The following is a 15,479-nucleotide window of genomic DNA, read 5'->3' as shown; positions in this document are numbered from 1 at the left end:
ATTCACGAGCCACCATAAATTAGTACGAGGCCTACTTAACTTAGGAAATCAGAAGTTAAGTAGAGCACAATTCGGAAGCAATCGAAAATTATGACAGATATTTTATCGATTAAAAAACGACTTACATCATTTAATTTGTTGCGAAAATGACGACATGACATCATACTAAAGTAAATAAGAGTCAGCCATAACAAAAAACACAAATACTAAACAAGAAAGAAATAATATCATCAGAAACAAATCATCAAAAAATAGAGAAGGAAGGGAAGAATCCTCTAATATACAAAACTACGAAGAAGGAATTAAAAGACGATTACCAATCTTATAGTGAAGTTGAAGTGGTCTAGCATCTGGTCCCGCCTCTTGGAAATTGGAGTGCCGCCGAAAATAGTTTGCTACAAAGCATTTACAACAAGTATTCTTGCAAAGTAACTCACGACGGCCTCATATCGGATGACGTTGCAGTGCACGCGGGTGTTCGCCAAGGCTGCGTCCTATCGCCGCTACTCTTCTTAGTCGTTCTAGACGGAATTTTGCTTCGCATCTTAGAACACAGGCGCCGCGGCATAGAGCGGGGATTATCCAACGTCTTGGAAGACTTGGATTACGCTGATGACATATGCCTGCTGAGTCATACCCACGCCGATATGCAAGCTAAGCTAAACGATCTAAGTCAGGAAGCGGCAAAATCAGGGCTTAAAATCAACATCCGGAAGACCAAGGAGATGAGAACTGGTTTGAAGAATCGCTCACCGTTGCTGATTGGCACAGAGGCAGTGGAATGCGTCCACAAATTTACATACCTCGGGAGCGTCGTGTCAGAGACTGGTGGAAGTGAAGAGGACATCGCTTCACGGATAGCCAAAGCCCGAACTACCTTCGCGCAGCTGAGACCTGTTTGGCAATCACGGAAACTGACCCAAAGGATTAAACTTAAGATATTCGGGTCCAACGTGAAATCCGTGTTGCTTTACGGGTGCGAAACGTGGAAGGTTACAAAGAACATCTCACGCCAAATCCAAGTTTTCGTCAACCGCTGTCTTCGTCGCATTCTCGGTATTTACTGGCCCGAGACCATCTCAAACTTAGAGCTGTTGGAGAAATGCCATGAGAGCCCGATCGACAGTCAGATCAAGCGTCGTAAGTGGAGATGGATTGGACACACGCTCCGAAGGGACCCCGACCATATTCCCAAACAAGCTTTAGACTGGAATCCCCAAGGGAAAAGAAAGCGTGGCCGTCCCCGTCAAACCTGGCGACGCTCCGTTTTGGCAGAGGCGGCGAGCATCGGAATGACGTGGAGCGAGGTGAAGGCTGAAGCCCAAGACCGATCGCGATGGAGGACATCTGTGGACGCCCTCTGCCCCATCTAGGGGACATAGGACATTCATCATCATCATCAATCTTATAGAATGAAGATCATAAAATCGAACTTATTAAGGTTAGCAAGTCAAAGAAGGGCGTATAAACAACTGAATATTAGAAAAACGTGAATTTCAAGGATAAAATCATGTTAAAATCAATCTGTTAAAAGTTATTGGACATTTTCTATTCTCCGTAGGTCAGACTGAAAGTAAGACAGTGCCTCATATAAAACGTAGAGTTTTATATGAGGTTTTCAACTCTTTCAACTCTTTCCGGTTGTGCCGGATTTGCCAGTTTTGTACGTTAGAAATGTAAGTTAGAAATCCCATGAGTATCGGCAGCTTGTTGTATTTAAAATCAGACAAACATAAAAAAATTTGAAAAGTGCTAAAAAAATTAAGAGTAAAATATATATTTACTGTAACGAGTTTTACTGCACAAAAACTATTAAAAGGGCACGTTCAAATAAAATTAAAATAATTAAAAAAAAATTCTGTCGTTAATAATATTGGCTAATTGCAGGAAAATGTTTAACGTTATAAAATCTCTGCTCGGTGGATTTCTGCTTCAATTAATCTACTTCAGGTTCCTCTAACTTCCAGCGGATTACTAAACGAGCAAAAACTATCTTTATTACTATATAAATAAGGACTGAAATTATATGCAAGCTCTGTTAGAGTTTATCGCTATGTAGACTTACGAGAATTTATGTTGTTTCCTCTTTTGAATTAGATTGTAGATTTATGCACTAAATTGCGAAGTTATATTTACTACTTTATTTACTTCTACCTGTAAATTATTTACCTGTGGTAAACTTAAACGTTGTATCGACAAATATCAATACTTTTTATTCATGTTATTTAGTGTTACCGTATAAAAGCTGAATGAGCCAGCTTATTTACAAGCAAACCTGGGGTAGGATCTAAGGACAACATTTTACACACTGGCCACGGGCAATTCGCGTGCACTGAATGTTTACGCGGTGTGAACAGTGACGCGTCTTGCGACTGTAACGAATTCGAGCGTCAGGCTTCACGACGATTCTTAGAGCCTGTCCAGATGACGCGTTTTACGCGCGAGTCCACACGCGCGTTTCAAATTCTATTGCATCCAGATGCCGCGTTTTACGCGCGTTTCTACGCTGGGAGGGATCCAGCCAGTTACAAACATGAACTCGGAAACAGCGGTTGTGTTGTGGCTTGCATACCGTCGATAGAAAAATCGTAAACGAAGAGAACGTCGACGATTTAACGTGCACCCAATTCTACGGTGAAAAGTTTTTCAACTACTTCCGGATGTCAGTAACATCGTTTGATGAATTACTAGAAATTATTCAAGAAGATTTGACTCCATGTCAAAATTATGTGGTACGGGATACTGTCTCTGCAGAAGAAAAACTCGTGATTACTTTGAGGTAATATTTTTTATTATTGTAATGTAATTGTACTTTTATCAAGTTTGTATCTTTAAACTAAGAATCAATTTAACAAAAATAAAGAATTTGAACAAAAACACCAAAAATTAGGAATCATTCAAACTTAACATTTAATCACCATATAGTTCCATCAATTCAGATTCTTGTGAATCTTGTGGAGAAGCCGGTGATGGAGTTGTTGGGTTATTGTAGGCAGACGTTGTTGATGGGGTGTTGCGTTGCACAGTGCAATAACCTCGATTGTAAGACGAAAAGGTTGCAGGAGGAACTGAAGATATTGAGGGGTCTATTGTGTTATATCCTGTTTCTTCAAAATAGTCTCTCTGTCCACGCTGTGTCATTCCTGTTTGGTAATTATATTGTGGAGGTATATAGACAGAACGAGCAGTTCAAGGTTTATGATACAGGGCTTGTTGACCTTGAAGTACTTTCATTAGTTAAATTTTTGTTTGAAGTCTGTTCTGCTCTGGTATTTTAAGAAGCTCTTTGTGTAATGATAAACAAAATAGTTTGTCATCATCAGACTCCGTTTGGTTTGATGTATGTGGCTGATTTTTAGATGCTAAATTTGTTTTTATGATAGCGAGAAATTCTTCGTCGGCCGCATTTAGTTTTTTCTTCTTTTTTGCTTGACTCACTGGAGGTCTCATTACATCTTCCCCATCGCCAGAAAAGTCTTCTTCTTCAGCTGCAGCAGGAGTGGTGTTAATGTTGCTATCAGTTGTTTTATTGCGTGTCGATCGTTCAAGGAACATCAAACGTTTTGCCGGAGGCTCCTGATCCAGACGGAGCGGTTTTCTTTTTCTTCATTTCTCTTACAAATCCATCACGTAACCCTTTCCACTTCTTTTGCAAAATATTACCTGTAACCATTAATATAATGATTTAATTAGTGTGGTAAATAAAATATAAATTAACTAAACGCATTTTTTTTTCAGATATTTGGCTACAGGATGTTATTTTGCGGATCTGCATTATGCCTACAGGTTGGGAAAGTCTACAGTTATCGAAATAGTACAGAAAACTTGTTACGTCATATGGCATAAACTGAAAAATATCGTAATGAAAGTACCTACGAAGGCTGAATGGGAAGAGATTTCTAAACAGTTTCAAAAATACACAAATTTTCCAAATTGCATCGGCGCCATTGATGGCAAGCATATCCGTATTATAAAACCTAATGATTCTGGGTCTCTTTTTTATAATTATAAGAGTTATTTTTCAACTGTTTTGTTGGCTGTATGCGACGCAAATTATTGTTTCATTGCAGTAAATATCGGCGCATATGGAAAAAGCAATGACTCCACAATTTTTCAAGACTCTGTTTTTTATAAAAAACTTGTCGAGAAAACTTTAGATATTCCAGACCCAAAGTCAATATCTCAAACAGATATAACTCCCTTACCCCATGTGATAGTTGGAGATGAGGCGTTCAGTCTATCTGAACATATAATGCGCCCTTATTGCGGTAAATCTCTAACAACTAAGAAAAGAATTTTCAACTATCGCTTATCCAGGGCCCGGCGTTACATTGAATGTTGCTTTGGCATCTTGGTAAATAAATGGAGAATATTTCATAGACCGTTGAATGTAGACATAGAGTTTGCAGAAAGCATTATTAAAGCTTGCTGTGTTCTTCATAATTTTGTAAGGTTAAGGGATGGTTATAGGTTTGACCACACTCTTTACGAAACATCTCTAATTCATATAAATACTGAGGCAGTAAGGCCTAATGCCAGATCGCTGAACACAAGAGACAGATTCGCTGATTATTTTGGTAACGAAGGCAAACTCCCTTGGCAAGATAAAATGATATAGTCATATTTTGTTTTACAACTTATGATTCAAATATGTCATTAACATAGTGACAAATTATCAGGAAATCCTATAATATGGAAACCAAAAAAATGGTCGTTCTTCAGTATACCTTTTTAGCCCCGTATACTCTACGCTACTAGGTCGTACAATTTATTTAGTACCTATGTATGTAGTCTGGAATAATATTATTAAATAAACTATTTTTACTTACCTATAGTTTTTTTCTTTTCTTCGGAATCTCCAGCTAAAAAAAAAATCTCGACGATTTCTTCCCAGTTCCTGCGTTTTATGGTTCTATTGGAATAATTTGATGATTCCATATTCCATATGGCTGCCCTTTTATCAATTTCATCAATAAAAAGTTCCGTATCGAAGTTATCACGCTCCATCGTAAATACGTCCACTCGCAACGGACTCGCGCGTAGTACTGGACGCAGCAATGGCACCCGAGTATCTAGTCGAGAGTCCCGCTCATTGCACGCGTTTTACGCGCGAGTGAGGATACGCGCGTAGGCATCTGGACGGGATATATGTAGCTCTAGTATCTCGGATACGCGCGAGTGTCAATGCGCGTGTGGACTCGCGCGTAAAACGCTTCATCTGGACAGGCTCTTAGAAGTAATCTAGAAACCAAAATCGTTTACTTGAATCCGCTACGAAATAATTTATAGGAGCGTCTAAATAATTACATGCTCATGACTTAAAAAAAAACTTTCATCTCTTATTAAACGCCTATTAAAATATGAATATGGATTTGTTATGTCTGATGTTAGCTGTGAAAGCTGTGTTTAAGAAAATTAACCCTTTATGAGGCTGAATTTTGGGATGAAAGTTTTTAATAAATACTTCATTTTTGAACTTACAATATGACAATCGGTGTTTTTATCTGCTTATAAGTAAACGATAGTTGTAACAATATTTTAGGAAATTCATCACCTAGAGCGTGAAATTTAAATAAAATAAAATATTCTTAACAGTACAAATGAACTCAACCAACAACAACCAAGGTTTTCAATATTGTATCCGAAATCAAAGTTTATTGTCTGTTACACGCGCACCTCTTGGTACATTTTAAAATGACTAAAGTTTGTAACGAAACTCTGTTAATTACACACGGTAGCTGTCTGAATAACCACCGGCTACGTTTATATCATATTGTGTTGTAAAGCAAACGAAATTCTATAGTATATTCACTGCTTACAAAATGCTTTTAAAGTATAACCTAACCTTATTTATTATCATATATGATAAAAAAAATATTTAGACAACTTCAAGTTTATGTTAAAATAATAACATTTTGTCTTACGAAATATAAGAATTTACTAGAATTCAATGCCATACTAAATTATCAAGTGACATAATTCATAATATAATTATGTAAATCTTCTATTTTTCAAATTACGGCTTTTAAATTGTTCGTAAATATGTCTTATATATTGAGAAATCTCAATCTCTAATCTTTTTTCATTTAATTTTAGACCATTACGTGTACTCTTCATAAATGTCGTTTTGTGATCTCTTTTCCGTAAATATCTCTTACGTATATCTGAAAAAATTAACAAAAATGTTCTTAATAATATTTTTAATTTAATCTTGTGTGTATATGGAAGCGTTAACGTTAAATGTAAGTATTAACCCGAGCAAAAACGGAGCGGATAGTGCGAGTAGTAATATTTAGTCGTTATTTTTGTACTCGCTCCCACAAGCTTACTCATATGGGCTATGTAAAATTTATACTTTTAACAAGCCTTTTTAATGTAAAGCGTTTAAAATATGTTCGCACTTAAACATAATCGTATGCAAGCTAATTTTCTGTGTGTAAAAATAAATTAATTTGTATGAGACTTATAACTAATAATTATTATGAGTTACATGTGGCTCTGTTCAACATTAAAATTGTACGTTTTTATTGTGAAATTAAAATATTAATAGAGCTAGTTTCGATTTATAAGATGGCCTAGCAGACAGTATTTACATACTGTTTATATGTATATATAGCAGTACAGTGTGTGGCAACAGTATATATAACATACTAGTCTGTTTACAATTCCTCCGTTAATTAATTAAAATTAATCGAAAAAAGTTGACAAACTGACTAACCAAAGTGAATAAGTATAAAATTTAGTATTATACTTATTTATTCAAAATTTAAGTGTAACTTACTTATACGACAGATAACTCCACTGTCACCAAGATGGCGTTACGCGATTGAAAGACGCGTTGAGGATGAACGACAACTCACTATACGAGCTGTAGGAGACGGAGCCAGGCTCAAACCGGGACGTTTCTGGGACTTACCGGGCACATTCTTATTCGCTATCTACGTCATGACCGCCTTAGGTAAATTAGATTTTCATGTTACCTGTTGAATTATTAATTTATAATTAAAAAAACTAACTAAGTTTTTCTCTGTAAAAGATTACAATGAATATTCTGTCATTTATATTTATTATGCTAAATACAAATTAATTTACAATAATATTTTTCAGGTTTCGGTGCTCCGGTACCACATACTCTATTGGGACGGACATCTGCATTATTATACGCTATTCTAGCAATCCCAACTCATATATATCTAAGTAAGTAATTAGGATAGTTCATTCAATTTGCAAATCAGTTTTTTTATTTGCTTTTATTTGGGCACAGATTATCCCGAACATGTTATGTGTGAGCAAACCAGAACACATTTATATCAAATAATCCTGTTGACGTTAGAATTACTAAAAATTATCAACACAATTTGTATTACAATATTAAAACTTTTGAAAATGAAACTGATTCAAAACAAACTGTTCATTTTGTTCTACTGCAACACATACTACCGATAAGAATAGAAGAAGGTTTTAATGTCGTTCAGGCAAATAATATTACATAATTAAAAAAAAAAGAAATCGAAGAAGGTTTTATTGTCGACTTTAAGAGGAATATTGTTAAATACATATTGTAATATTTACCGTATTAAAATAATGTTTTCAGTGGTGAACGCAAGCACGTGTATGATAGTTCACGTCGAAGCATACACGAAACACTTGAAGGACAACTTTTGCGGAAAATTTAGTGAACATAAACACGACTTTGTGAACAAAAGAGGTAATTATCTTAGCTAAGTATGAAATTATTAACTTGAAAATCTTATCGAAGAAACAACATCCTTATCTTTGTAATATAAATTAAGTTGGAAAGATTTAATATATTTTACAATTTAATAAAAGTCCGCGAGGGTTTTTAAGTTGATTTCGTTTAAAATTTTATATTCGTTTATATCACAATTTATGTTGTTATGAATAAATACAAGACAAACATTGACGATTGATTTGGTTCATATTACCACATTTTTTAATTATATTTTTACTTTCCCAAGCCGAAGTGATATATATATAGCTAGCTAGACTTTGTAAAATAGCTTCCTTACGCATCTATAGTCTATACCTACATTTAGCGATAAATTTTATATAATTATCTAAACAGAAATATATAAATTTTATATGTTTCTGTTTAAATGTTCTTGAGCATACAATTATAATAATTACTGTCTACCAATTTACTTATTTGAATTGGCTGCTTTGACCGAAATTGGTCAGGAGAATTTATACAACCTCAAGATATCATCTTTCCTCTGGGCTGACCACTGGCCGGTTGTCATCTCCAGTTTTAAAAATAGAAACAAAGCAAATTCGTAAATAAATTTGATTCTGAAATCAATCTTACTTTAATTAAGAAGTTCTTGAGAAGGCTAAGTCCAAATATATTCTATAACGAACCCCGAACTTCTTACCGTTACAGAAAGCAACGAATCCAAATATAAGTTAATCACATAATTTTCCGATATTTAATTCATTTTAAAAATCTTTTAGTACATAATAGTTCCGTAATACACTAATAATAACCGACTCCGCAAATATCGATAACAGATTATGAGGAAAGGTTCCCTCGTACATATTGGCAACGTTTGCGGTTTTACTGACTACTGCAGATTAGGCATCTCTGTTGGTTAGGATTTAAGGGTGAGCTCTTCATGATGAGAACATTGTAGGTTAAGATGAAAAACAACATTTATTTCATTCAATTGATCAGCTACATTACTTGGTGGTAGGGCTTTGTGGAAGCCCGACTGGGTAGGACCACCCACTCATCAGACATTTTACCGCCAAACAACAGTACTCAGTATTATTGTGTTCGGTTTCAAGGGTGCGAGAGCCAGTATAAGTACAGGTACAAGAGACATAATGCCATTGTCTATGGGTGGTGGTGACCACTTACCATAAGGTGGCCCATATGCTCGTCCGCCAATCTATGTCATAAAAATAAAATCAATTGACCATCTTTAATCAAAAACGCAGATTGATACCAGGGTAGTAAATCTCTGTTATAACGTTATAATCTCTGTTAGGGACATGACAGGTACGTGTCAGATAGAATAAAATTCTAAAATTCATCTTACGAGGTAAGGAAGCCTTTGCCTCATTGTGGGGCGATAATACTGTTTTTTTTATAGATGATGATTAGATAGATGAGTGGTTGCTGCCTACTCAGACGGACTTGCATAAAGCCCAACCAATATGTTAAATACTGTTACTAATATTTAAATGTTCAACTTACCCTTAATAAAATTACGGTCTGCGCCATATTGCTAAAGAATAAATAAACCATTATATAATTAACGAGCTTAATTAGTGCGGTAATCAATAGTGAGGCCAATGTCGATTTGCAGTATATCTTTCATTATAGCTTAGCAATAATTAAAAAAATTCAAAAAGGTTTTATGTGAATCAATCTCAATTATTTTTTTATATATATATATTTGATCGAATATTTCTATATCAGTAGTAAAATATGACATATCACCTAAGTAAGTTATTCTTCCATTATAATTTCATACGTTATTTTTTATGAATATTAATTTTATTTTAAGTAAGGGTATTATATATACGTTACGTAATCGTATTCAGTGGCGTAGCTATCGTAGGGCCAGGTGGTGCAGTGCACCAGGGCCCCGGAGCTCAGGGGGCCCTCTAACCTAAGCTTTGAATAGAGATGACATATGGATTTAGCCTACTAATGATAAGTTCATCTCAATGTATCCTGTATCCTATTTTTATTCCTATCTATAATTTTGAAGTGCAATATAAGTTAAAGAGGAGGTGAGGGCCCGTTTCTTTTTCTATGCACCGGGGCCCTTGTCCACCAAGCTACGCCACTGATCGTATTATGTTTGTGTTTAACTTTCGTCTGTCACGTCACACTTGTTGATGTGTGCTCTCGTGTATATCCACACTGGAACACAGTTTATAAGTGTAAAACAGCATTTTTTAGCACAGTAATGAATATCAAAAGACCATCTTCTCAAACCGAGTTATTTTCCGTATTACATCATAAATATTAATAATAAGGCCTTAATTATATACCAATAAAAAATAAAATTTGTTACTATAAATATACCGCGCGGAGTGGTGACAAGAGTGAGCAGCATTTCCCCTTTGAATGACGATTCTCAAAAGTGTTTATTACTCAAGTGTTCCCACTACAGATAGGACAAAGATATAATTATAAAAAATCATTTACATTAATCTATTTACCAGATTATAATAGCACGCTTACACTCCTAAAGCGACATAAAAATATACTTTTATTAAACAAAGTAAATATCTACAAAGCGGCCCAGTGTCGCTGAGCAAATAGTCGAAAGGTAAATCGGTACTTCAACTCTGATCTTCAGAAGTCTACAAATATTTTGTTAACTCTTAACAGTGGCAATTAATGAATGAATAAACATATTTTTTTTATTGCGCCATGTTATACAAACGTAAGTTTTATCGGCTAAGTATCATATCAGAGGAGAATGTTGCCTAAAAAAGCTAAATTACGTCAGATTACAGAATCCTCAACCCATAATTGGTACAATATTATCGGTGCTATCATAGAATGTTTAAATATTACAATGTATTAAGTTCGTCTTGCAATATAATAGTACAAAATTGAATTCCTTTTTTTATTTTTACTAGTTTTACTGGGTTTCTTAACATACCTTTTTTATTTAATTGGTAAAATTAGTAACCATTGATGTTCTTCTCGGTTGTATCCGGTACTACCGGTAGCAGTTATAGGTACTACCGGTTATATATATATTGTAAGTAGTGCTTAGTATTAAAAAACCACCTTCGTTCCTTGGTTAAAGGATCATTCATTTAATATCCCTTTGTTGATCGCATCTTACAATCAATATACCTAAATAAAGAAAAAACATTGAGCCATAGAAATTATAAAATATACAAATAAACAAAAAGAAATATACTTACCATCGTAGAATTTGTTTAAACGAGGGTGAAACGATATAACCATAGCGCTTTATACTAGTAGGTAATAGCGTACTAAGTGCACTTTGAACTATTCCGAGGATTAAACAACTTCATGCTTAAGACCCAGTTCCTATTACATCGTAACCCTATATGGTATTCTTAGAGAATTGTAATTGAAAACTGAAATTATATGATAAAAATGTGACCGTCACGAGGCGCTCGAGTGATATATAGACATAGTAATGGACCGTTATTGAATTTATAATTAAAGGAAGTCTTTCTTATAAATATTGAAGACAAAAAATTTTTTAATAAAATAAATATATTTTCCTTATTCCTTATTTTTATAGTATATAACATCACAATACAGCGTACGAGCCGCTTTTGATTCCACCAAAAAAAAAACACCCTTTTGAATATTTTACTACCAGTACCAAAACTGTGAACAGCGTACAATGTACATAGTTCCGTCGGTGGGTCGAAGTGATTTAAAGTTGCAGTCTCACACATGTGAAGGTAAACGTTTGTAGTAAAACGAAAATTTTAACATATTGTCTAAGTCCCAAGTACCAAAATATATGTATTCGAATTAAGCTTTTAGTCTCTAAGATTAAAATTTAATGGATCTATTACGATATTTTTCCGAGACAATTTTATCGCGTGGAATAGACCGATTGATGAAGAATAATAAACGACGTCACGACCTTGTGGAAACTCTTTGAAACTTTACTAGATCTTTAGGAACTATTTATTATAAAAACTTTTTAAGTAAGAACAACAAAATATTTTTTATTTATTTAATACAATACATATTTCGATAACATGATAAATTTAATACGATGAGCGTATAATAAATACAGCCAGAAATGTAGGATTAAATCCGGTAATGATAATTTGTTTTGCGTTATATGATTCCGTAGATTGCAGCAAATATTACACTTAGTAGCAGATCAGTAAACATAAACGTTAACCAATCTTGTAGCCTTTAGGAAAATAATAGACAATTTAAAGCGGAACAAATAGCACAACTTAAGCTTTAGATTGTAAAGGTACTAAAGAAACAAAAATCTAATCAATAAAATATTGTAGTTTTTACTCTAAAATTATAATGTTAAAGTAAAAAAATATGCTATATTAAAAATAATAATATTAAGCAGAAAAGAAACATTAATCTAAAAGAACTTCAACATGGTAATTTTGACATGAAAATAATTACCAGTGCCTCCCTTTACAGTTAACTCATTGTATAACTCGATCAGTCCGTTTAATGGGCCATGTCTACCAACGTTAGTTCTATAAAAGTTTAGGTGAAAGGAAATCTGGTTATGGATCAAGGAACATTAATTTTTATTAACATGGGAGAATCCGATGGTGGTAACTTTCCATGAACGACGCTGTAATGTGTTTCAAGGCTGGATAGGGACCGATAGGATCTTTAAATGATATAATTTTGGTAAAGCTTATTACGTATTCGATTCACTCAATGATTAGGATTTCAAATAGAGGATACAGATTCCAGGTTGTTATCTATTCACTCATGACGATCCACTCTCTACGTTAAATTACCTGCATCATTAGAAGAGTAACGATTGGCTCAAGATGTCTTAGTTGCGTGAGACGACTATGAGTGGAGACAGAAAAAAAATACAAATTAAATCCTTCGTAAGACACCATCATCATCATCAGCCAATCACAATCCATGCCTGGATATAGGCCTTACCCAAAGGACACGAAAGCTCCCGGTTTTCCGCTTTCGACATTCAATAAGGTCTCGCCTCCTTCTTCATGTCATCAGCCACCTGGCTGGGAGCGTCCTATGATTTGTTTGCCGCTCGGCAATTCCACTCTAGGACTTGTCTGATCTAAAAGTCATCGATCTTTTGACATACGAGTACGTAACCAACCCAGCGCCACTCCAATCTGCTTATAATGCTATGGCTGATTTTATCATTCAAAGATACTCCGAGCATAGCTCGCTCTTTAGCACGCTAAGAACCCTTGAATTTGTGGCCTAGACACGCAGTTAGTGTCCACGTTCCGTAACATAACGCAGGAAAAGTATTCAACCATAATACTTTTATTTTCAAAAATTACGCTATATGCGACATTCCTTACATCGTACGTGACGAAGGTTGCCATATGCGGCATATCTCAAGCGAATGCTTCGATCAGCTTCTTTCTAGTTGCTGTTCCTAACGAGCTGAATGACTTGACTTCAGAAGTGTATAGATGCGACCATAATCCAGGCACAATTCATTGTTCATTTAGATTTATAATATTACAAAAAAAAAAATACTTTTTATTTATTTATTTATTTATTTAGGAACACCAACAGTACACATATGCAACATTTATATTACATATACAGTCAAAAGTATCAGGTCTTCATATGTACACCAATTACAGGTATTCACAACATTGTCTGAGAAGTTTTATAACAACAATAACACCTTAATCTAACTAAATTAAATTACTACTACTTTTTCAGAAAACGTTAGCTGTAGTCGTGACTCTGAAATTACAAAATCATCAACCAAATGGTATTTGTGCAGAAAAATAATTGTAAGTATATGTTTCTACACACAAATACTCTTAAACTTGAATATTATTTTCAAATTTAGAAAAATTTATACTCCACGTAAATATGTCATTATTTAATTGCGAAAGCCTAACATTTTTCAAATTCCAATGTTCTTGGTAGTTTCTCTGTTATCCTAGAGATGTTTCGGGATAATCGGAGCCGGTCGCTGCGTGCCTCTCGCCACAATCGCGTATTACATAATTGGCGTCGTAGCATTCGGAATACTACGGAATAAGACGCCTTTGGAAACCGCTATGTTTCCATTAGAATTTACTACCACTGGAGGATTGGAACACGTAAGCATTACCATATCATAAGCGTGAATTATAATAATGACGAAAATTCGCTGTTGGTATTCTTGTCTCAGGCATTTTATATAAATGTATCAATTTATGAAGCGTTACAGTAACTTTTTTTTATAAATAATACTTACTTCAATTCTGGATTAACCCTAACATATATCTTCGAAATGGCAACATTTTGCATCCATTTTTCCCAATTTAAAGATGCTTCACTAAAAATAGCCATTTTGTTGTGACTTATTTTAGAATGTTAATTACGCTATAGCCAACAATATAATGATAATTTTTTTCGCAGGTAGAAGGCTACGTGCGTATTTTCTACGGTTTTTACGTGGAAGGTGCAATGTGTCTACTGGCATGTGTTCTTGCAATAGTGCGCCGACATGGAAGTTCAATTTTTTCAAGCATATCAGAACCTTGCAGACTGTTTGAAACAGATGCATGTGAACTATGCTCTAGCGATAAAGAGAGAATTTAATAAAATAAATTACTTAACAAATTATAATTTTAATTGCATATAGTAAATCATATAAACCTAATAAGATTTTTCCACAGAGGTACACATTTGTGGCAAAATCTTGATCAAAAACTAATTGAAAATGTAAATTTAATAGTATTACAGATTGTATAAAATGACATGCTTAATTCCATTACTATTTAAAGAAATAATATTCAAACAAATAATGCATACACTTTTGCACTATTCGAAATCCATAATATCATAAAACATGTGTCTTTGATTTTTTGGTCATTATTGATCACAGAAACAGATTAAACAGATAAAAATAAGTTTTGCATTAAGAAAATTAAAAGGCGTAATATAGTGATCATATTTTATTAATGATACTATATATCTGAGTGATTTTTTTGAAAATTATAAAAATCTTAAGATATGTAATCATAAATTAAAGATTAGAAATATAATTGACAATGAATTTAACAATTGAATCCAGATATCGTATGTTTAAATACTATATGGAGCGAGATTATAAAGGCATCGTATTCTTCGCTTGTTCGATGAACAGTATTTGGGATGAGCTAATGAAACGGAAAACTCGTTGGCGTTGTGCCATCGCATTCTTTCACCCAAATGATGGTTCCTATCGTATGTAATGTACATATAACTACGTTTAAATAAGATATGACGTGTACATAAAAACTGTCATAACGTATTTATAACACTTGTACAGTTTCCCTCGACACATTTTTTGAATATATTTATTTGATTTACCATTACCATTGGCCATTCTCCACTCACCATCTTTTCCTTTTTATTCACCTCTAATAGCTATTTAGCTTATATGGTTATTCTCTGTATGACGAACTGTTAATAGACGTTCCTCGTAGAGACGGTCGCCCGGGCCCTCATGTTCCTACCACTTTTACAGTTCAAGTAATAATCTTAGGAAGAGCACTTTTACCATTCTTAAGACTTCATTCTGCTCATAGAGCATCGTGTTGACATGCGCTAGAATGTCCAATTGCGGGAAGCGTCCTAATATAATAACTTCATTTTTTTCCCTTCGTAATATGCAACTAATATTTCCTCAATAAATATTTGATAGCAACAGTTGCTATGATATATCCGTAATAGCACCATAGGTCTAACTTACGCTTGACCGGTTATCCTATAATATAAATATCTAATATGGGTGAGGATACAACAGACAGAAATAAAACAA

The 15,479-nt window shown here is 34.2% G+C and overlaps 1 protein-coding gene and 1 pseudogene across 1 annotated transcript; both read left to right on the top strand.

The window, feature by feature from the left end:
• The first annotated feature begins 2,533 nt into the window (after window positions 1–2,533).
• Window positions 2,534–4,877, top strand: LOC125072357 (annotated as a pseudogene).
• Window positions 4,878–5,694: 817 nt separating this feature from the next.
• On the top strand, window positions 5,695–14,275 carry LOC125072201. Its single transcript, XM_047682726.1, has 6 exons — window positions 5,695–5,703; window positions 6,793–6,958; window positions 7,108–7,197; window positions 7,595–7,695; window positions 13,633–13,791; window positions 14,093–14,275. Exons 1-6 carry the CDS (start codon window positions 5,695–5,697, stop codon window positions 14,273–14,275), a joined length of 708 nt encoding a protein of 235 aa, XP_047538682.1.
• The last annotated feature ends 1,204 nt before the right edge of the window (window positions 14,276–15,479 follow it).

Source organism: Vanessa atalanta, chromosome 21, assembly GCF_905147765.1.
Source record: "Vanessa atalanta chromosome 21, ilVanAtal1.2, whole genome shotgun sequence".
Lineage (NCBI taxonomy): Eukaryota > Metazoa > Arthropoda > Insecta > Lepidoptera > Nymphalidae > Vanessa > Vanessa atalanta.
This window is presented reverse-complemented; position numbering and strand designations above follow the sequence as displayed.